Source organism: Diplotaxodon limnothrissa, linkage group LG6 (assembly GCF_057381915.1).
Source record: "Diplotaxodon limnothrissa isolate DT_005_m linkage group LG6, D_limnothrissa_male_GT1.1, whole genome shotgun sequence".
Taxonomy (NCBI): Eukaryota; Metazoa; Chordata; class Actinopteri; order Cichliformes; family Cichlidae; genus Diplotaxodon; species Diplotaxodon limnothrissa.
The window spans coordinates 40455301-40477218 of NC_140601.1; the positions used below are offsets into that span (position 1 = coordinate 40455301).

At 41.1% G+C, this 21918-nt stretch overlaps 1 protein-coding gene across 1 annotated transcript; it reads left to right on the forward strand.

Annotated features, from left to right (window-relative positions):
- Window positions 1–288: 288 nt before the first annotated feature.
- LOC146631224 (rho GDP-dissociation inhibitor 1-like) lies at window positions 289–19981 on the forward strand. Its single transcript, XM_085356443.1, has 6 exons — window positions 289–369; window positions 10385–10573; window positions 11311–11394; window positions 16803–16879; window positions 17905–17968; window positions 19591–19981. The coding sequence occupies exons 2-6, from the start codon at window positions 10387–10389 to the stop codon at window positions 19788–19790; spliced, it is 612 nt and encodes a 203-aa protein (XP_085212569.1). The 5' UTR covers window positions 289–369; window positions 10385–10386; the 3' UTR covers window positions 19791–19981.
- The last annotated feature ends 1937 nt before the right edge of the window (window positions 19982–21918 follow it).

The window sequence follows — 21918 nt, forward strand, 5'->3', positions numbered from 1 at the left end:
GATTTTAAATCAGACAAACAAACATGTACTTCAAGGGGTTTTACAAGTAAGTATTAGAAGCAATCAGTGTTTTTTTAATACACAAGTCAGTTTTAAATATGTCCCGTTATCCTCTGTACCTTTTATCACAGTACAAAGTGTGACAGCAGAGCGAAACTATCCCACTGAACCCAAAACTAAACACAAGCTGTTAAGCGCGTCACCTACGTAGGGCGTGCGCGCCGCGGACCCGCTCCCGGGAACGTGACGCGCGGGCGGCGCACGGGGCGGCGCCGTCCCCTTGTTCGCCATACTTGCAGGAGAGCCCAGAGAGCAACGAACGCACTTACTGCAAAGGCTCCTGAAAACACTACTGCGTTTAATTTAAAGGTAAGCGTCTCCAGCTTCGAGGACAGCTTCTAACGCCCTCTCTAGAGCAACCATAACCGGCGCGCGTCCGTGAAGCCGCTCCGTTGTCGCGCCCGCTCCTGTCAGCTGATGATAACTTGTCATGCTAATGTTAGCTGCAGGCTCCGGTTAGCTCGGCTGAATTGTTCCCAGCGGTTAACGAGCTAGCCACTTGTCTCGCTCCTCAGTCCCACCCTGTGTGAGAGGGGGGGTCGGCGGCAGGAAAAGTTGAGCCACATTGTTCAGTATTAATGAGTTTAATCGTTCAGGCTAATGAACCAGTGGCGTGAGTAAACTGATGTGCTGTCAAAAGGAGGTTTGTTACCCGGCTAATAATGACAGATATATTTACTATTTTATCACCATGGCAGCTGCGGTTCATCTGGGGTTTTTCGCGGATAATACATAATTGAGGAAAATTTGCAAAGATCCGTGATATTATCTTTAAAATAAACATGCGTTCATTAAATTTCATTGAAAGAGCTGTTTTGTTTTTAATTTAATTTAATGCAGAAAAAATAAATATAGGAAACTCTGAAAGTCTTTGTGTTTATATGCCTGCCTAAGGCAAACAATAACACACTTTGACCAACGAACTATTAATTCTGTGTGTTAGTTAGAGATCAATACGTTAAAAAAAGCCCCACAAAAAGAAAAGTTACACTTTGTTTTTAATATATGTTATTGTTACTCTGTTCATCTGGGATTAGATTCACCTAGATTACAAACGACAAAATGACAGTCAGACCTTCCAAGAGCTAGTTTATGAACAAAAATGTATACGATTTAGAGATTACATGATATATTAGAGTATTATTATTATTATTTCTTATTATTTTATAAGTGAGCCTTTATATAGGTTTATATATAGGTTCATTCTTCTGTCAGGTGTGTATAGAGTGTGAAATGATTTGATAATGAACCTAAATAATAAATAATCATCTGTTAGCCTCTATTACACTTTAACAAAACTTAAATTCTTTGCACATGGAGTTACTCATTAACAGGCTGCCGTTATGAAGGTCAGATAGATGTAATGGCACTTTGGCGCCGGTTTGTTGACTTTTTACTTGTTGGCGTTAACGTTTTCACAGCAGAGAAATAAATAGGGGTGCAACGATATTCGTATCGATATTGAACCGTTCGATACAGTGCTTTCGGTTCGGTACGCATATGTATCGAACAATACAACATTTGTAATTTATTTTATCAATTTTCCTTCTGACGATGCTGTCTGTGTTGAGCGCTCAGTGAATCTGCGTTCGACTACTCCGCCTAGGCTGCACTGTCCAGCGCAGATCCACTGAGCGCTCAACACAGACAGCATAGTCAGAAGGAAGAGCGCAGGGCACCTCCCCCACCCTCATTCAGATCTGGCGTTTGGAATTATTTTGGTTTTCATGTGACGTATGACCCTGAAGGTAAGCGAGTCATGGACTAAAGTAAAACAGTATGTTGGATGTGCCACGCAATGCTCAATTACATGGGTGGGAGCTAGTGTGTTAGCGCAGTTAGCTCGTTAACGTGTTGGCCGTCTAGCCCCATGCACGGAGCTATCGGCGGTAGCTCGTTAACGGAGATTTGCCGTGTTGTGGCGTTAAGGTCATTTCAACGAGATTAACCTGAAAGCACTAGCGGGAACACAACGAATATGACTGCACATTTACGCCGACATCATCCTAGTGCAAAGACAAGTGGAAGCAGACAAAAAAAAGCAAGCATGCTACTAACTTTAGCCGAGTCATTTAGACAGCTGTTAGCACATGATTCTCCTTATGCTGCTGAGAATATAGCCCAGAAGAAGCGGATAGTATAGCTTTTATTTTGGAAAGAGACATTTCTCTGTAATAAACTCTCTTTTCCAAAGATGAGTGATTCCTCAATCAGATACAGGGCTTGCAATATCGCTAGCCCGATGTCCCGGAGCTAGCGATTTTTTTCAGTCGGGCTACCAAAATCTATCTCTTCCCTGCCCGTCGGGCTATTGTAGGAAAAATATATGTCAATGCTTTTGCATTCTTTCAGAAATGTAGCTGGGTAATTATGTCATTGGCATCGGTGAGCCACTGTCAATATGTGACATATTGAAGTTGCGTTTGAATTTGCGCTTGTTTTTTTGCTTTCACTTTGCAATCGTGCGAACTGCGTATAGAGAGCGACAGCACTGATCTGTGAGTGATGATAATTTGTGCACCAATTCCTCTGACATCGTCTTATTAATCGTTAGCTTACTATGCAAACATGACAAGTGAAATCTCCCGCAGCTTAAACATGTGAGAGGTTGATCGCGCAGAGAATCGCTGAGCTTATGTGAGTGCGTGTGTAAAAGCATTTCAGTTCTGCTGAGCCAAATAAGACAGGTCAGGGTGAAGAAGTGACAGCCAAAGAAAAGCTTACCACAAAACGGAGAAGTTATGACAAATCAGACTATAAGTCAAAAAGAAAGTGCAGCTTTATGGTTTCATGGACAAAAGAATTTCTGTGGCTGCAATATGACGAGCTAAATAACCAGGGCTGCACATAAGTGGTCCGCAGGTGCGCATTCGCTGTCAAAATAAAAAACACGCACAAGGGTTAGGGTTAAATTTAAAAACTGTACTTTTGAGTTAAAATATATATTTATAATTTTAATAAATGACAAATTAAAAATGCATGAACATTTTTTGTATCGAAAAAATATCGAACCGTGACACCAAAGTATCGAACCGAACCGAACCGTGAATTTTGTGTATCGTTGCACCCCTAGTTTATATAGGTTCATTCTTCTGTCAGGTGTGTATAGAGTGTGAAATGATTTGATAATGAACCTAAATAATAAATAATCATCTGTTAGCCTCTATTACACATTAACAAAACTTAAATTCTTTGCACATGGAGTTACTCATTACCAGGCTGCCGTTATGAAGGTCAGATAGATGTAATGGCACTTTGGCGCCGGTTTGTTGACTTTTTACTTGTTGGCGTTAACGTTTTCACAGCAGAGAAATAAACTCACGCCCCCACAGCGAAAGTCTTTCTCTTTTTTAAAGAAGCAAACACAGCTACTCCCTTGGAGCATCTCATTCCCCCTCTTTGCTGTTCTTGAATGTAGCTGGAGTCCCTTTCAGCTGTTAACAAACTGTTGGCTTGTGTATGGCGTGCATCATGGCTGGATTGAACATGAGTGTACCGCTATTTCAGTGATGTCGAATTGATACAGGAGCTCAGATCTTCTCAGATCATACAAAAGGAAATGCTGCAACATTTGGAAATTATAAGACTTTCTGGAGATCTGGAGACTTTCAGTTTGCATATTCACCTGACTGTGATATGAGAAACTGTTTTGATGACACGGTATAACTTTGATTTATTAAGTTAGCATAACCAGGAGGAAGCCAGTGATGTGTGAAATAGTTTTGGTGACACTACTTTGGTTGAAAGAGGGCGCCATTTTTGTTTTTACTGTTTCATTTATACGTTGTTAACGACTAACTTAATGTTTTATAAAGCTCAGTTTGATTTAATTTCTTTCTAACTGTACCAAATTTAATAATTCCCTGCTAAGCACGTCTGAAGAGCCAACTATGTCGCTCTTTACTGAATTTTTGCACTAAAGAGACTTAAAACAGTCAAACAGCTAAGGTAGCAGTTAGTTTGTTTAACCCTTACCTGGTTTTTCTGCGCTGAGATTGGACCAATGACAGATGTGCTGAAATAGCATGCAGTTTTTATGCATTCTATGCGTAGACTGTTTCATAGACAGTCTGGCAGCTTGTGCAATATTAGATAAACATGGAAAACATGCTTGTGGATGGTCCTAAAATATGGGAGAAACTGGGAAAAGCAGGAATGTTGACAGATTTGGTAAGGTGTGTCAATGCAGGTCCCCATAATCATTCTCTCCTCAGTGCTACTATTGGTCCACTAACGTAACATATTTAACTACTTAAAAAGCCCAGTGGATGAGAAAAGAAAGAAATTCAATAAATGCAAAAGACGAATAACAAGATATAATTTAATATATTTTATAATTTCTCTTTGGCAAATAAATTACACATGACTAATACAAGGAGGTGAGTCTGTATTTCCAACCCTACAAAAGCTGTAAAGAAAGGAGTTGTCAGAAGATATTTATTTTATAATAAATGGTTATATAGTAGCAGCTATGAAGCCCGGTTCACATATATTTGCTCATTGTGTCCAGGTTGTTGGTTGCATTGGTGGACATAGCAGACTCTGGTTGCTTAGGTAACCCACTAATGTATTTACCACCCAGTGATAAATCAATCAGTGGTATAATTCACTCACATTGGTAGTCGCTTAAGATGATCACCTCAAAGCTGAGAAGAGTTTGGCTCACTTATTTTCGACTGCTCCTACAAGACATTTTATATTCCCAGTTCTTGTGTAGGTCAGGCTCAGATTTTTTTTATATGTTAGTATTTGAGGAAAATTTTCCGTATTTATTGATTAATGCAAACCACTTGATTACAAAAAAATCCTCAATGTAACTTCTTTGCTTCAGTGCTTTGTAAGCATTTCATCCACATTTGTGACTAAAATAGACATGAAATAGTGACGTGGAGTATTAGAAGATTCACGCCAGGTAGTTCCTACATTTCTCAGCAAAAAGACGGAAAACACAACAGCAGCTGTGGAGATGATGCTGTCACAGTTTAACGTGGAGCCACAGTCTGTCTACAGACACGTGGTGAAAAGCGGGGAGGTGGCGTTGTTACCGAGAAAGTGAACTCAGCTGCAGTGAAAAGAAAACATGTTTGTCTCGTCCAAAACTATTAAAACCTTTCTGATAAACAGCTGGTGTGAGTCCTTCGTCTATCCACATCAACAACCAGCGCAAACATGACATAAAGCAAACTTTCAGCTCCTCGCATAGGCCACCGTTTTCCTTACACAGAGAAAAATCCATGTTAAAGCTAGAGAAGTTAGAATAAAAGCCTATTTATGCAGATTAACTGTTAACTCAATTAAACTGGCAGCAGCCCAGGGTGTACTAGACTAGATTTATTTCAAGGCTTTTGTAACATTGTTTTTCAGATTTAGATGAATATAAAACATAAATAATGTCATACACATTAAATTAAATTTTATTTATAGTTAAAAAACAAAAACAAATAAAAGTTGTTTTTTTTTTTTTTTTTTATCTTGCAGGTCAGTAAAAGCATGCATGGGGTCCGCAAAACTTTAAGCACTGACGTGGGGCTGTTAGTTTGGATAGTAAATTATTATTAAGTAAGCCGTCGGCAGGTTCTGAACATGTTGTAACATCATGATGATTCTTTAAAAAGCAATTACAGACGGCATTAAACAGACAGACACACGCACACGGTCGCTGACTAACATGCACAAAAATGCACAACAAACATTAACCTTGACCATCGTTGATCCCTGACATCATCGTCCATGTGCAAAACATTGTTGTTTGCAGGGTATTGTTGTCTCCCTGCCGTGCGGGCGGCCAGTACGGACACCTAAGATTGGAATGCGATAACTCGAGAATGAGGCAACCTCGGAGCTTCAAATTATTACTATAGGAATTATCTATCTGCATATCTCAGGGAACTCAACCTGAAGGTCAGAGGTCAAGTTTTCTGAAAATCTTGTGAATGCGATAACCTAAGAACAAGGCAACAAAGGGGTAGCACCAGTCGCCGTAATTTAAATTATATTGCTGCTCAAAATTACAGCAGGCAGAAACCTCCATGTCTCTATTAAATTCTGTATTTGTTATTAATGTTTGCATGAGGCCGGCAGGGGTAACAGTCTGGATTGGCTGTTGCCCTGCAGGTTGTTGTTCTTAGTGTTTGATACAAAAATAGATGAACCCAAAAGAACCCAACACCAAACAGAGGATGTAAACGTTAGTGACACAGTGCACTGATGAGGCTACAGGCTCCCGCATGCTTCCTCTGTTTGTGAAATTGAAGTTTCTTTAAGCTTCCCGTCCTGTTTGCGAGCCTGCTGAAGGCTGTGTGGGGCGAGTCTGTCAAACTGGGTTCTAGTCCACTCATGAAATGTCCTAATGTTAATATTTGGCATGACAGCACAAGGGGAGTCTTCTTAATATCACTTTTATTAACTTCTTACATCATGTCCTGTGAGAACACGTGAACTGTTGAAAGTGAAAACACACGAGGATACTTTTTTTTACAATTCATAAAACATGGGATTTTTTTCAGCTTTCCTCAAATAAAAGCACAAATATTATTATACAAATTTATTTAAATCTAAAATACATTATGAGCTTACCAGAAATTAAATTTTTAACCTTTTTATTGTATGTTTGCTCAAATGGAAAAGCTTGTGACAGGAGAACCATAGTGCTTAAACGCATGCACGATAGTTCATTTGAAAGGTAACTTCTACTATCTGGAAAATGTGACTGTTCCATATTTCAGACCTGTGCTAATCCCGTGAGGTATTGACGTTACAGGTGTCCTTACTCCTCATGAAAACATCTTCAGTTGTCCAAATTTAATCATATGAGGTTAAATATAAATATTTTATTTCCTCACTTTGTGGAGAAAAAGCGGCTGAGCAGGCAGTGGGACATTTGTGCTTTTATTAGTAACAATACAAAGTGAATATCCTAAAATTTATTCACTTGAGTTTTGGTTGACAGCTCACTCAAAGTGCAACTCAAGGTCAAAATCAGTGATGGCCAATTTAATTTAGGTGGGACACATACAGCCCAGTATGAGCTAAAGTGGACAGTTGTATATTGTTTCCCTTTCTCTACAATGGTGAATGGACTGGTACTCATATAGCATCTTTCTGCTTAATTTGTGCACTCAAAATGCCTCATTCACCTAATCACACACACACATTCATACACCTTCTGACCTTCCGATGGATGCATCGGGGTCAACTCGAGGTTCGGTATCAGATGGACTGGAGGAAATCAATCCACTGACCTTCTGATTAAACAGAGCCTCAGTGTCACGAAGTTTAAGTACACATTTACTGAACCAACCATCAGTTATAAAAGTGAGCTGAAGAAAAATAACACATCAGTTTTCCACATTATGAAAAAAACTGCTGATTGCCCATCAGCACGGCTCTTTAGGGTCACACTTTGCATAAAACTGTGTCAGAATGATCACTTTCTGTGTTGCCCGATTGACCAAACTTTGGAGAATAAAGTAAATGGAGCTTGCCTAGTAATAAATTATTATATGGTCTCACAGAATAAGATAGCAGTGTATAAAGGGATTAAATTAGCCTTTTGTGAGACAATAAAATCTAAAAGCTACCAGTAAAAGACTGATGTACTTGCACGGTGCTCAGTGGGAAAAATATTTAGCTTTAAGAAATTTCATAACAGGGAGACCATGCAAACCAAAAATCTAAATAAAAAACTAAGAGTTAATGCCAGGAGTTTCACTCCTCGTCGAGTAACCGTGATCTAAATTTGACCTCAGTTAAATCTGCAATTTAGTTATGCAAAACATGAACTCAAATGAAGATTGCATTAAAAAAAACCAGTTATTTTTTATCATTGTACATGGCTCTAATAATGCATTTTATTTTTATTGAGTGGAAGGTATATCTGAAGTCGCAAGAGAAACTTGACCAAAGTAAAAGTTTGGTGTTTAAAGGCTCTGCTTGATTAAGGAGAATTTGTGCAACCAGCAGCTAATAATCACATTTTGAAGATGTTCTTGAAGTCTTACTTTAGTCACACAATTTTGGTTCCTTCAGGTGCAAGAAATTGTGTATATATAATGGTGCATTTGTAAGGAATAGAAAAGCGGAAAATTGAAGCAGGATTTTGGCTCCTGCTCAGGCATGTTTATGGCTGCGGCTCCTCGCATAGTTCACGTCTGTGCTGCTTATAGACATTTCTATGATGCCTGCTAGTTTAGGCAGTTCATAAGAGAAGAGAGAGGTATGCAGACAAACTCAAACTTACGATTTGTATCACAAAAATCACTAATCACTAAAATTATTTGGGACATTTGCATTATCCACAATTCTTTTCAAACTTCCAGTCTTTTAGTTACAGCTACAGTTTACACAGTGTTGCATCTGAGGCTGGAGACTCGAAGCATTTAATCCATCTGTTGCTGCTGAAATGTAAACGAATGTCATGGAGGTATTAAACACTGCTGGCTGAGCACTGCTGGGTGGAGATGGAGGTACAATTAGTTCACAGCTACGTTTGCTGTATTGTTGAACTAACTGAAGCAGATTACAGTGATGTTGACTTAGCAGTTAATTTTTTTATCAGTTGTGAAAAATGTCCAGCCTAGTTAAATATCACCTAATGAATAAGAACGGATTATAAAAAAATCAAGAGTATAGTGACTAAAACGATCATGGTGCATCAGATCTTTCTAGCGTGCATGTTGACATTATTTCACTAACTTTTATAGTCAGAGGAAACACATCGGCTCTGTTTTGGTCCTTTTCCTGTACAGCAGTGAGCTTTCGCCCCTCCCTGAAAGCTCGGACTCGCTCGTGTTCAGCTTTGACCAAGATGATGGAAAAACCTGGTCTGCCTAGAAGGAGAAAAACTAACGAAGTTTCCATAGGCGAACATGTTCTAGAAGAAAGAAAAACGAGTACACCTGCCAGCATCCCTCACCCAAACTCTTAACTGTTTGCTATCACTGAGTTTGTGGCTGTTGCTGCAGGGCTTCTGAGGTGGGCAGCTCCAATATCTACCACAAACATCCTGCAGTACAGGCTGCAGGCTGGCAGGGACCAGCAGTTTCCCTTAAGAGTACTCCCCATGTCATAACCTTGTACGTCCTCCACCACAGCTGTGTACCCCTTTATTTCTTACATTTATCTATTTATTAAATAAAACATTTTATTGAAATTGTACATAAATCCTAAGAAAATCCCCTGTAAAATATTCTAAGTTCAGTAAATACATCTTGTTTCTTAAAATCTCCTCCTATGTCTCCGAAACACCTCTCGAAGTTGGAGTTGTCCAGGAGGCGTCCTGTTCAGATGCCCAGACCACCTCAAATGGCTCCATTCATGCGCTTGACATTCTTTTAAATGTCTAGTCTAGGCATGGATGTTTTTTGTCATAATGGAGCAGCCCTGTGAAGCAGTAGAGTCACTGCATCTGAGCAAAGAGAGTTTACGTCCTGAATTCTCTCTGCTGGTTTTTCCACATTACTGAGAGTTCGTTGTGTGCAGAGCTGTCCTTTAGGTTTTTTTAAAAAATGCTCCTGTAATTATTTACAACATCAAAGTGGCTGCTCTTAAGTGATTAAAGATACACAACCAGGACTAAAGTGTAATTGTAAGCGATGTATGCTAGAGTGGCAGTGGTGCATTCAGGCCCTGTGTTTTTTCTGTTTTGCTGTGGGTGGGAGGGGGGCTTTAATGTGAGCTTTAAGACTCTCGGTCCAAGCACAGCTCTTCCTGCTTTTGTTACACTGTGCGTTTGAGCAGTGGAAAGTTTTTGGGCATTAGCCTCCTTAAAACGGGAACACAGTTAGTTTCTGTGCAAATGAAACACAAACCCATTGTCTCTGCATCAGGTTAACTCGATCATCTTGCTTTCCTGACATAAATGAGATGGCTTCCTTACTTGGAGGTTTATGAGGACAAAACAAATGTTATTCCTTGTTCTTGTTATCCTTGAAACTCTTCCCTGATAACATCGCTGAGAAAAACAAATATACACAACTGCGGTGTACACTGCTGTGAAGCTGTTGCTTGGTTGAATGTAATAGAGGTGAAAAAGACCAGACTCATGTCATCCATGCCAGGGGAACACAGTTGTTTTCATCTGACCTAAATAACTGCATCATGGGATGCTTGACGCCTCGTTCATGACTCCCCTCTCATTATTACTACTTCAAAGAAGTGAGATTAGATGACATAAAATGCTACACACAGCAGAGTTTGTCTTTTTGTTTACAACAAAACACTTGCCTCCCCAAGAGACAAGTGTTAGTAAGAATATAGGACGTCTGCCCACCTGCTTTCTTTCCATGCTCGCTATACCGTCACTCACATTTTTTCCCCCCTCCAGACATGGCTGACGATGACGTGACTACAGAGCAGCTAGCAGCTATCGCCGCTGAAAATGAAGAGCCAGAGCCAGTGAACTACAAACCTCCAGCCCAGAAGTCAGTGAAGGAGATCCATGAGCTGGATAAGGATGACGAAAGCCTACGCAAATATAAGGAAGCCCTGCTTGGCTCTGGGATCTCTGAGGCTGGTAATACACTGTGTGTGTCTGAGTGTGTGTGTAACGGTTCTGCAAAACCACAGTTCAAATTGTATCTCGGTTTTTCTTTAGAAGTGATTAATTAAAAACAGAAAAATATGTTTATTTGATTTAATGATAAACGTTAAAGTCCATTACTCTGATGTGTTTCTTGTTCACCGCTTCAACAATACAGAAGAGGTCCCTGTAGGTATCACAGTGCAGGAAGGTGGTGCTGTGTTACAATAAAGCAGATGTTTTTGTTGTTTTTGGTTTGTCATTGAACTGTTACATCCTGTTTGATGCATTGTGCATTTTATTAAAAAAACAGGACTAAGCTGGAGTTGTATGTCTTTATAGTAACCTGTGGCCTAGTGTTGTCTGTCAAACACTGATGATCAGTACGCTTCCTGCTGTGAGGAGAAAGTTTGAATTGTTGCCTGAGAACAAACTGAAGAGTAATTAATGCAGAATCTGTCCCAACTACAGCAGCCTGTCCTGATTTCAGCTCCCCTGAGTTCAAACACTTCAAACACGTAGCTGATTTTTACATCACATGCAGACCTCCTATAAATGTCTGGGTTTAGCAGACTGCATGTGAAAATGACGTTAAAGTGTCTTTAAGGATAAATAAAAGTTATGAATATAAACTATGGAGCAGCCAGCAGTAATCTGGGTAGTATGAGACACATGTTTAGCATGTTTGCTACATCTGTACTGAATCACCTGTTTCTTTGGTCTTGTCTCAGATCCCAATGTTCCCAACGTCCAGGTGATCCGGATGAGTTTGGTCTGTGATAGTGCTCCTGAGCCGCTGGTCCTGGACCTCTGTGGTGAGTCTGTGTTCAGGCAGAAATCAAGTAGAAGTTTCTGATTGAACCCCAACATTCAGTGTTTGATAACTAATGGCGCCATAATGGCCGCAGGTTTCCGTAGACCAGGGGTCGGCAACCTGCGGCTCTTTAGTCCTTATAGTGCGGCTCCGCGTGGTTTGGGAAAATAAATTAGAAGTATTTAGCTGAAGTATATTTTCTTTATGTTAGTTTTTTTTAACTTGTAGTTCTAAATTGGAAGATTGTTGTGATATTGAAATATAAAAATAAAATTATATTCTATTATTTTTTTCATCGCTCAATATAAGCGTCACACTTGCGGAAGCCGGTGTACCCGCCGAAACGCCGTGCATTTATCGAGACTTCCAACCCCAGGTAGGCCAATTATGGATCTTCGGATCCACATTATGTCAGCAGCTGTTCTCCACCGTGAACTATGTTAAAAACAAACACCGCTCACGTCTCACAGATGACAACTTACTGTCCTGCGTAAAGATAAAGTGACTTCGTACAGCCCCGATTTGCAGACGCTGTGCGCAGAGGTTCAGGAGCAGAAGTCTCATTGTAAACATATCACGGCAGACCCGACGATGTTTGCATGAACACGCTTTTCAGCATCTCTTTATTGACCACTTTTCACACACGGTTGCTGTACGCACACAGCCGGCTGTAGCTTTGCAGCTCACAGCCCGACACACACCAACACATCAGCATAGATACCACAGACGTTAAGGCGGCGAGGCGAGGCACACACATTAACCAGGTAAAATACATGTTTAGGCAGAATTTTGCAAATATCTATTTTTCATTTTTCAGCAGCATAGTGCTTTTTTTCCAATTATTTTTTTTTAAAATTCAGGTCAAGGCTCCAAACGCCCAAAGGCGATTTATATATCACAACAGTTTTTGTTTGCTACGTGGTTCATTTTAGTTTCCTTTCCATTTGTTATATTTCTTTAAGAGTTCAAAATGTGTTAATTACATGAATAAAATGTAATTTTCTCTGTAGCACTTCATGAAATTCATAAGCAACACACCTTAGTTGTTCACACAAAGCATAAAGGTAAAAAGCAATATATACAGTGTTAACTTCATTTTAGATGTCAAAAAGTATTTGCGGCTCCCAGTGTTTTCTTTTGCGTGGAAACCGGGTCCAAATGGCTCTTTGAGTGTTAAAGGTTGCTGACCGCTGCCGTAGGGGAACCTGGGGAAGGATTATTAATAAGTGGCCCGCAGTTATGTTTGTTTCCGGGTTTGTCTCTTCTGGTCCGCTGCTTTAGGTTTTCAGTTGTTTGCTATTTCCCAGCTGCCTGGGCACCTTCTTCATACCCATGTGCATGTGCAGCGATCGTGGTTGGCACTGTGGAAAAAACATTTGTGCGTGACTCAAGGAGTACCTGGATAACTCTGTGTCCCGCCAACATCCTCACCTCAGTTATTTTTTCAATTTTTATTTTGTTTAAAGTTAGAGGAATCTGCTGCTGAGTTCAGTATGTGCAAGATATTTTCAAGTTTCTTGAGTAGCCGCACCAAAATAATTGTAAATATGAGAGGATATAATTGAGCATCCTCGAGTTCATTCAGAGTGATGAGCTCACCTGTGAAGCAAACTGCTGAGACAAACTCACAAACAAGTAGGGGTGAAAAATCTATACTGGATAGTATCGCGATATTTTGTATCATGTGACACCAAATATTGATGTTTTATTAAATAAAATAATCTGGGGTTACTATAAATACATTATTGTTGCCTTATTGTAAATTCGACACGTAACCATAACAGTTAATAAGAGAGACGAAATTAATATCAAGCAGGTTCTTTGAGTTCATGTTATTGGTGCAGCCGTCCAACAGTCCCCGTTTCGCATGTTGCCCCTTGGGAAAATTAATTTCCCGGCTCCCATCTATAAAATAATTGAAATGCCTTTTTTCTCTCATGGGCCAGTAAATCTCCTTCAGTGGTGGTGGTGGGGGACTCGAGGCCCCGCTGCCAAAGTCAACAACGTGTTGTTCCATCACATTTTCACACCATTATTTTCTTTCAAATCATTTTCATCCTGTTTCAAAGCTCTCAGACGTGCTTGTCCTGCACCCCCAGTACAGACTCTGCCTATTATAACTCCATCCAGCAGCACTTACTCTGTGAAGGTCTGAATCTGCTACTAATAAGATTTACTGACACATCCCAGAAGCAGAGAGAAATGGACAAACTACAGCGACTGGATTTAGTTTTTTAATTCGTGGCACTAATTTAAAAGTTAATGTAAATTATTCCAGAGTTTTATAATCTTGTAGGTCTGAACTGCATCTTCTCACTCCTCTGGAGCAGCTTTGGGCCCAGCTGGCCTAGATTTGGATCAGTCCAGGACATTTTGTCCTGTTCCTCGTTGCAGCTTTTACTGCTTTCTCAGATAAAGTTGTGACTGTCCACACGGTAAATAAAGGCACAACAGTCCAGTTTGGCTGATTGTGACTTTTTCAAAAATCCTGCCATTAATTCTAGTTTAAAGTCACAGATAGCCCTCAGCTATGCTCGTGTGTTTGTCCTTAAAGCTGAATATTGTCAGGCTTAAGAAACACTGAATTGAACTCTGTTAAGGCAAAAAGTGCCCCCCCCCCTTCAGGAGACGTTAAAATGAATTGTCCCCATTGTGTTTGTATTTGGAGATAAAACATGTTTTGCTTTTCAATAAAAAGTCCCTGAAACTAATATTTTTAAGATGTTTCATGGCACAGTCATTTCTCCTCTTATGCAAGGAACCAAAACGTTTAATAAGGTTGATGATAAAACGCGCCCTCACAGTTTCGGGTTCAATTGACTTACAAACTGGCCCAAAATATAAGACTCTTACTTCTGTGATCACAGAGACTGTGATAAAAAGAAGCTTGCAGGACGAAGAAGGAAAAGCAGAAGAAGCAAAGATTAGTGTAAGTTGTCTGTTTTTGTACTTCAGGAGCAGGAAATAAAACTGGAACACTAACTTTCTGAACTTTAAAATATTTCTTAGTTTCTGCAGAGGTTTGAGTCTCTTTGGGCTCACTTCCTTCTTTGTTGTTGGTTTCTTGTGAAGCTTGGGTTTAAGAGGACTCAAAGGAAGAGGAGGACACACTCTACTCAGCAAGAACATACTAGAAACAGCTCAGTTTAAAAGCCTTTTTTAGAGGCCTGGGAACAACAGGTCAGCATGGCAGTCAGCTCCCACGGGACTGCCAGAGGATTTTAGTGTCCCGAGGACTCACTGATTGTAGGAAACAAAGGGAGGGATGTAAATGTGTCACGCAGGGCGGCGTGATTAAGGCAAAAAACTGAAACTGTTATAATCTGGATTATTTAAGAGTGTAATTAAAAAACAAACAAGAAATTACTGAACCAAAAAACATTTTGCAGAGGTTTTCCTTTAAATTCAGATATAATTAAATTAGTGGTTTACAGATTAGTGGGTGATTTTAAGGGGTACCAATCAGAAGGTCAGTTATTAAGTTGCCAGTTGACGTAGTGTCCTTGAGCACGATACTGAGCCTCATATGCGTTTTTGCTCGACAGGCTTGTAGCGTAGAAGTATGACAACTAATAACTTTACTTTCTCTAGACCAAAAGCTTTCCTTGTCCAAAAATCTCTCCTGTGTCGCCTCTTTTCTTAATCACTTATGTTCTGCACATTTTTAATCTTAGCTTTGTTTTCTGTACTAGAGTAACAGAGTGTATACAGGAAAAAAGCACGTTTGTTAAGACATTAGGACACTTCCATCTAGAGAAGTGATCCAGTGGAACTTGTGCTTTTAACAAGACTCTCTGTTAGTAGTAGATGGTGTTTTCGCCATGAACCGTTCGCCAGTGTTGCTCTGCTAAGGGAGGCAATAAAGGAAGCACCGAAGCAGCTTTCCTCAGTATTTGGATCATTTGAAGAGCTCCCATCGTGGTTTCCATGTAAATGCTTTCGGGTCATGTCACTCTGTGGGGAACATTGCTAACAACATTTGACCAGTCAGCTGCTGGGTTTGTGCTTTCAGGAAGGGGTAGATAACAAAGGAAGGTGCTGCTGTAAAGGTAGAAGGTGCACATCGTTTAAAACAAAAGACAAGATGCTTTGGTGACGTTTTCATCCTGTTTTGGTGAAACAGCCTGACGTCTCTAATTAAAAGCAGTTTTAAATTGTTTATGGTCGATTAACCTCCAAGTTTGATCCACTCGTTTTTATTTCTTTTTAATATAAACCGATACAGTCACAGTCAGCAGCTCGGTGCTAAAATCTAAGGTCATACACTGTTTTAGTTCCAGCTTACCAGAATGTAAAGTAGATGTAAAATAAAAGCTTAGAGGCTAAAGTGTGAGCTCACTGTATGGAGCAGTGTGCGAGTGCTCAGAATAGAAGCAGCTCAGTTTGTGCTCGTGAGCTTCACCTCACGATCGTGATCTTAAAGAGACGATCTGCATTATAATTAACACCTCGTTATCTCACAGTAATGTTTGAGGTCTACAGAGTGAAACGATGTTAGTGGATGGTTCCAGGAGCTACGATAACATGTGTTCAGTGAATCTTTAAGATTGAAACATGAGGGTAAAGACGTGTGTGACTCTCACAGCGTAACAAGTACTTTGGTGGTAACTGTGCGCTCAGTACAGCTGTGAAATATCAACATTGTGTCAGTTAATAAAAACTCAGTACTTTAGATAATTGTGTAATTTTACCTTTTTGATTTTATATGATTTATTGATGTTTACACCTTCATGCATTTGTTTTAAATTTATTTTTAAATTCATTTTTGCCAAAAGAGACAATAACAAACAAAGTCACTGTGAAGTGAAATCAGATGTCCTAACAGATCTGTGCCCTGCAGACTGTCTAGCTCTCGCTTTTTACCAGCTTTCCTGTGCAAATGTTTTACTCAATAATTTATTTGTGAGAAATCATATATTCAGCTGCCTCTCCAGTAAGTCTCATCTTGGACTGCAGCTGATGACGGTGGTATTGTTCTCCTCTGCTGCCTTTGTGAGCTCAGCATAGCGCCACCTGCTGCAGGTTTGTGTTTGAGTGGCTGTCAAGCTCACGACGGATCTCCACAGCAGAGGGAGGGCTGCTGTCGACAGCTACAGTCCAAGATGTTCAAGTTCCCCCATCTGCATGACCTGTGGGTCGCTCTTGGGGAAGCAGCTTAATGAAATCCAAGACCATAATAATAGTAACAGCAGCCTGGCCAAAGAGCCAGGACACGACACAGGAAGGGTCGCGGCTAAGCAGGTTAGCGAAGTTAGCGAAGACTGATCAGCGTGAGAGTGAGAGGATTGCATGAATGAATGAATCAATGGCACTAGTCCTTATAACAGATGAAATTAAAAAATGCTGAAGTGAACTGTCACTGAGGTTTGGACCTTATATTGATTTGTCTGTGTTTGTTGTTGCTCACAGGAGACCTGGAAGCCTTTAAGAAGCAGGCCTTTGTCCTGAAGGAGGGAGTAGAATACAGAATAAAGATCAGCTTTAAGGTGAGAGCTGCTGGTCCGTTTAAGAAATGAGTGATCTGTCCTTGTTTTCTGCAGACCATGTTAAAGTACAGCTGTTCCACTGATAGTGATGTTTTCAAATCTGTGAAGTTTGGGTCACTGGACAGGACTCGACAGCCATCCTCTAAGGCACATTTTACAGAAATATTGTTGGCACAGGAGCTCAATGTTGGCAGATTGCTGCTCAGTGAGGCTTTGATATTAAAAACATTTATTTCCTGCCATTAACTATAGGAAATATTGCTCACTTCCTCTGAATCCACTGAGTGTAATGTAGGCACAGACGATGTACATAGCAACAAAACAACAAGAGACACACATTGTTATTTATCTGGAACCACATCACAATTACAAAGCAGGTTTTAGAGCCACAAAGAGCCATCTGTAGCCACTCAATAACAAAAAATACAAAATCTCAAAGTAATTGGTGTCAGGTCATCTGCGCTCTCATTAAAACATTAATTGGTAGCAGGAGAATTGTAGTAGATGCTCACAGGATGAAAAGAGTCTTTTTATCAGCTTAAAAACAGTTTTCAGCTAAAAGCATGTTGGAAATCATCTTTTTGGTGCAGAAATGGTATTTTATGCCTGTCAGACTGTGTTATCCTTGTCATTTTTATAGTTTCATACAAGAAATGGGACCAAATTCTGTTTCTGTGAGAGGCAGCCAATAACGAGTTGATGTTATATTTATACACAATGTTGGTTCACCCTCAAGTTAGGTGCATTTTTAAGCTTGAATTATTCACAGTTCAGGGTTAATTAGTTTAACAGGAAAAAAAAACATTTTTATAGAAAAAGGTCCACAGACTGAAAATGAGTGAAAAAGCAGCCAATGTCCAAAAACCACTTTCTTCAAGAACTTTTGATCAAGTCAGAAGAAAGTCTGGCTCCTTGGAAGCAAAGTTTAAAGAAATGAGGGCCAGCTCAAGACTTTTGCACAGTGCCATAGACTTGTTGATCTGTCTTACTGTCACATGTCTGATGCAATGTCTTTGTGTCCTCAGGTGAACAGGGAGATCGTATCGGGGCTGAAGTATGTGCAGCAGACGTTCAGGAAAGGAATGAAGAGTGAGTGAAAAACGTCTGTACAAACACAGTTCCTCTGAAGATCAGCGTTACTGGTTGGATGCAGCTCCTGCATGTAAAGCTGATCATGTGCTAACAGCCAAACAGCAGCCTACAACAACCAGAGGCTCATTAGCTGTGCTGCTAATCAGTCTTTTTATATACAAGCATGCACAGCTGTTACTTTGCTAAATGAGCTATTAATGTCAGTTTGGGGCTGATTATTGAGCCAGCCGCTGATGTTGAATCGGTGTTTTTCCTGGATCAAAAAGGCTCCTTTGGAGCGAGCTGAAATGAGCCTGTGTAACAGATAATTGCTGGGAGTTTTACTTTGGCTCTTTGTTTAAAAAAATCTTGTCTCTCCTTGGCGCGTTAGCTACAGTTACAGCACATTTGTTTACGTTCAAACACGTACAGGCCTCAGTCTCACAGTCACCCCTCACACAACTTAAATGTTTCTCTTCATCAGTAAATTTAAAAGTTTTTTCCTTACAATGAAAGAGATAAAAGAGTGCTTAAGCACACAGAGGGGATACTGAGTCACAGAGTAATGGGTAATACTGAGTAACCACAGATGTAACAGCAGCTCTGAATTAAGGCGAGTGAAAGTTGATAAGACGTCTCATGTCACAACAACACTGTTACAAGCTGAACAAACAGTGAAGCAACAATCCTGAGACCTCCTGTGATCCAGAGCTTCTGCAGGGCCTGAAGCTTTATAAGTTATTGAAAACAGCCTCTCACAAAATGCTACTTTTTTAAGTATTATTTGAACATTTTTGCCTTTATTGGATGGTGGAGCAGTGAGGAGAGGAGAGTCACAGCTGCTGGGACTGCTGCACTCGCCTGCTTACCTACTGAGCTGAAGCGGCTAACTCAGGCTCTTTTTAAAGCCTATGTTTGTGTTTTGCATGTTTAGCTTCTTTTAAAAAAATATTTAATTGGATTTTTATTTTAATAACAATTTCAGGGAATCACAGAATGACTCAAAGGCAGTGCCGTTACACTGTTGTGAATCTGTTTCACCTTTTTTGGTGCAAATTGAAGTGACAACAGGTTCACAGGAGAGGCAACAAGAGCACTCCCCAAAATAAGAGTGAGCTGCTCCCTGCAGCCCATTCAGTTTCAGTCTAGCTCCTCCAGGATGGCACATCCACATGAAGGTTTTCCAGATCAAGAGTGTGGAGGAGGAACGGGAGTGCTCCTGTTTCTGACACACGAGGATCTCGCTGGTTGTTGTTTTGCAGAGCTCTAGCAGTGCTGCTCTTACTCCCTCATACAGACGAGCGTTCCTGCTGCTGGGTTGACGTCCAGCTCTCCTCTCTTAATATCTCCATCTCCTGCTGTGCAGTGCAACCTCGTGACAGCCCATCACAGTGATCTTATTTTACAGGATTAAGTTGTATAAATTATAGAAGTTATAGAAAACTTTTATAATTATATATCCATGTATATTTAAAAATTTAAGTCCTGTGAAGCTGTTATTTTAATTTTTTTTGCTGTAACTGACTCCTCGCAGCCACCTGCAGTGTCTTCATGGCCCACACGTTGGTAATTACCAGCCTGTTCACAATCTGAGCTGAGCGTGATGTAAAGATCTAACGTTTCCTCTCGTTTGTTGACAGTTGACAAGTCAGACTACATGGTGGGCAGCTATGGGCCGCGTGGTGCTGAATACGACTTCCTGACTACGGTGGAGGAGGCGCCCAAGGGCCTGCTGGCCCGTGGCAACTACGTCATCAAATCCAAGTTCACCGACGACGACAAGCACGACCACCTGTCCTGGGAGTGGAACCTGAACATCAAGAAAGACTGGAAAGACTAAAAGAGGCCTTTGTGTTTGGAGCTGGGGGTGTAGGGGGGGCCGCAAGGGATTCCCTCAGCCCCTCCCCTCCTCCTCCATCTTCCTCCTCATCCTCCTCCCATCCCTGCCACGTCCACCGCCATTTCTGCCTTCTTTGTTTTTGTCGTGCATTTCATGCTCTCATGCCTTATCTCACGCCTCGCTGTCTTAACGCCCCACCCGCCCCGCTCTGTCAGCACCAGTAGCAGCAGCAGTAGCAGTAGCAGCAACCTAACCCCCCCCCCCGTCTGTCCGTCCATCAACACCTTCCTGCTCAACGTTTCATTGGTTGCGCACGAGCCCACCTCTGTCCATGCACTCATGCGCCCCACCGAGCTGTGCCAAGTAGCACCTTACTCCTGCGCCCGCCGCCCTCCTCTGCTTCCTGTTTTTTCCCCCAGTTTTTCACTGCTTCAAGAGATTAAGTCCTGCCCTCCACCTCCCCCGAAAAGGTGTCTTCCTCTCTCAGTATAAGTACATGTGGAAAAGCAACTGTACAATCAACTTTTGTTTGCCTTTTTTATATAATGGTATCAATGGTTGTGTAATGTGATTGTATTCACACCACAGTTAATCAGCTGTTCTTAGCACCACCCCCCAGCATCCACCTCCCCGTCTGCCCGCTTGCCAACCGCTCCACGCTCGTTTTGCTCACCTACTCGCTCGCTGTCTTTTGATATGATTACCAGTACCTGCCTTGAAAGAAAAACAAAACGAAACACATTCATTCAGAGCTGCTCTACGCCGCCTCTTTCTTTTCTAAATGTACTTGCACGCTCCCTGTCAGATGGGAGGCGTGGCCAAAGTGAACAAGGGAGTGGAAAGTATAAAAAGTAGCTGCCTTACGTATCGATTAATGTTTCTTTAGCATGCCTTGTGTGCACGAGCAGCGCTCGCGATCAAGTAGTCTGAATACGAAGGGCTCGCTCTCGCTGCCAACGAATAACCACCTGTAGCCCTGTTGTAGTGGAGACTGTTTATACAGGTGACTGAATGGCAGCTCTGCACACGCCCACTGCCCCCTCCACGCTAAACGCTTCCTGTAATCGGAGGGAACTGAATGTTAACTATTGGAGAAATTTTAATCTGGCACTCTCGCTTCTTTTAGCCAAGAGGCCTTAGCACCAACTACGATCACGTGGAGAAAAACGGTAAAAACATTTTTAGATTTTTCTTCCCCCCCCCCACTTTGCCTTAATGTTTGCCCCCTCCCCGCCGCTCTCGTTCGTTCAGATCGCTTCATAGGTTGCAGTCAGGAGATCCCAGGTGTGGAGGAGGCTGAGCCAGGCGCCGTCTGCTGCTGCCGCCGCCACTGCCGGAGACCTCGGCGGCGTCTGGTCTCACCCGCAGACAGAGGAAAACTGACATGAACAGTCAGGTGACACTACCAGAGAAAACACATGCTCGCTATTTAAATGAAGAATGAAGGTTTTAAAAACACGACTGACCAGTGACACTAAATATGAAGCAAACTCGTACTGTACCGAAACACATGGATGTAAAGCTTCTGTTTGTTCCTTCCTCATCCTCTTCTTCTGATGATAATTATGAATTCCTGCTCCATACATTCCTTCACATTGTACAGTTTCTATGAAAACGCTGGCATGCTGGTGGGGTTGTATATTCTATCATCATTTGTGGTTGCTCTTCTCGGTCAATAAAGATTTTGCTCAACCTGGCCTCTGACGTTCTGGTGTTTTGCAAATAAAGCTTTTTGCTGTATTACACTGTGAATAAATTCCACTCAGGCTATGAAAGTGATGACTTTCACAGCCTGAATGGAGCTGCAGGTAAGGCAAAGTAGCATTTCAAAACAAATGTATTTTACTAAAATTATTTATCTGTAGTACTTACAAAGTGATGCTGATTACTTGTGTATGCACTGTCTGCTCGGATCAGCTGGGTTTGTAGCGTTTCAAAGTTGCAGAGCGCCCTCTGGTGGACAAACTGTTTGGTGAATGGTGTTTCTCCTGCCTCTTCAGTTTTGATTTGTTGGTCATTATAAGTGCTGCCACAGATATATTAGTAAATGGCTAATATCAGCCGATACATGGCCCCCACTGATAGAGCAGACTAATTATTGCATTTATTTCTATTACTACTATTATTT

Excerpts from the sequence above, each read along its gene's own strand:
- LOC146631224 (XM_085356443.1), top strand. The coding sequence starts at position 10,387 with ATGGCTGACGATGACGTGACTACAGAGCAGCTAGCAGCTATCGCCGCT. Across the intron at positions 10,574-11,310 it reads CTCTGGGATCTCTGAGGCTG|ATCCCAATGTTCCCAACGTC; the intron begins GTAATACACTGT and ends GTCTTGTCTCAG. Across the intron at positions 17,969-19,590 it reads GTTCAGGAAAGGAATGAAGA|TTGACAAGTCAGACTACATG; the intron begins GTGAGTGAAAAA and ends GTTTGTTGACAG.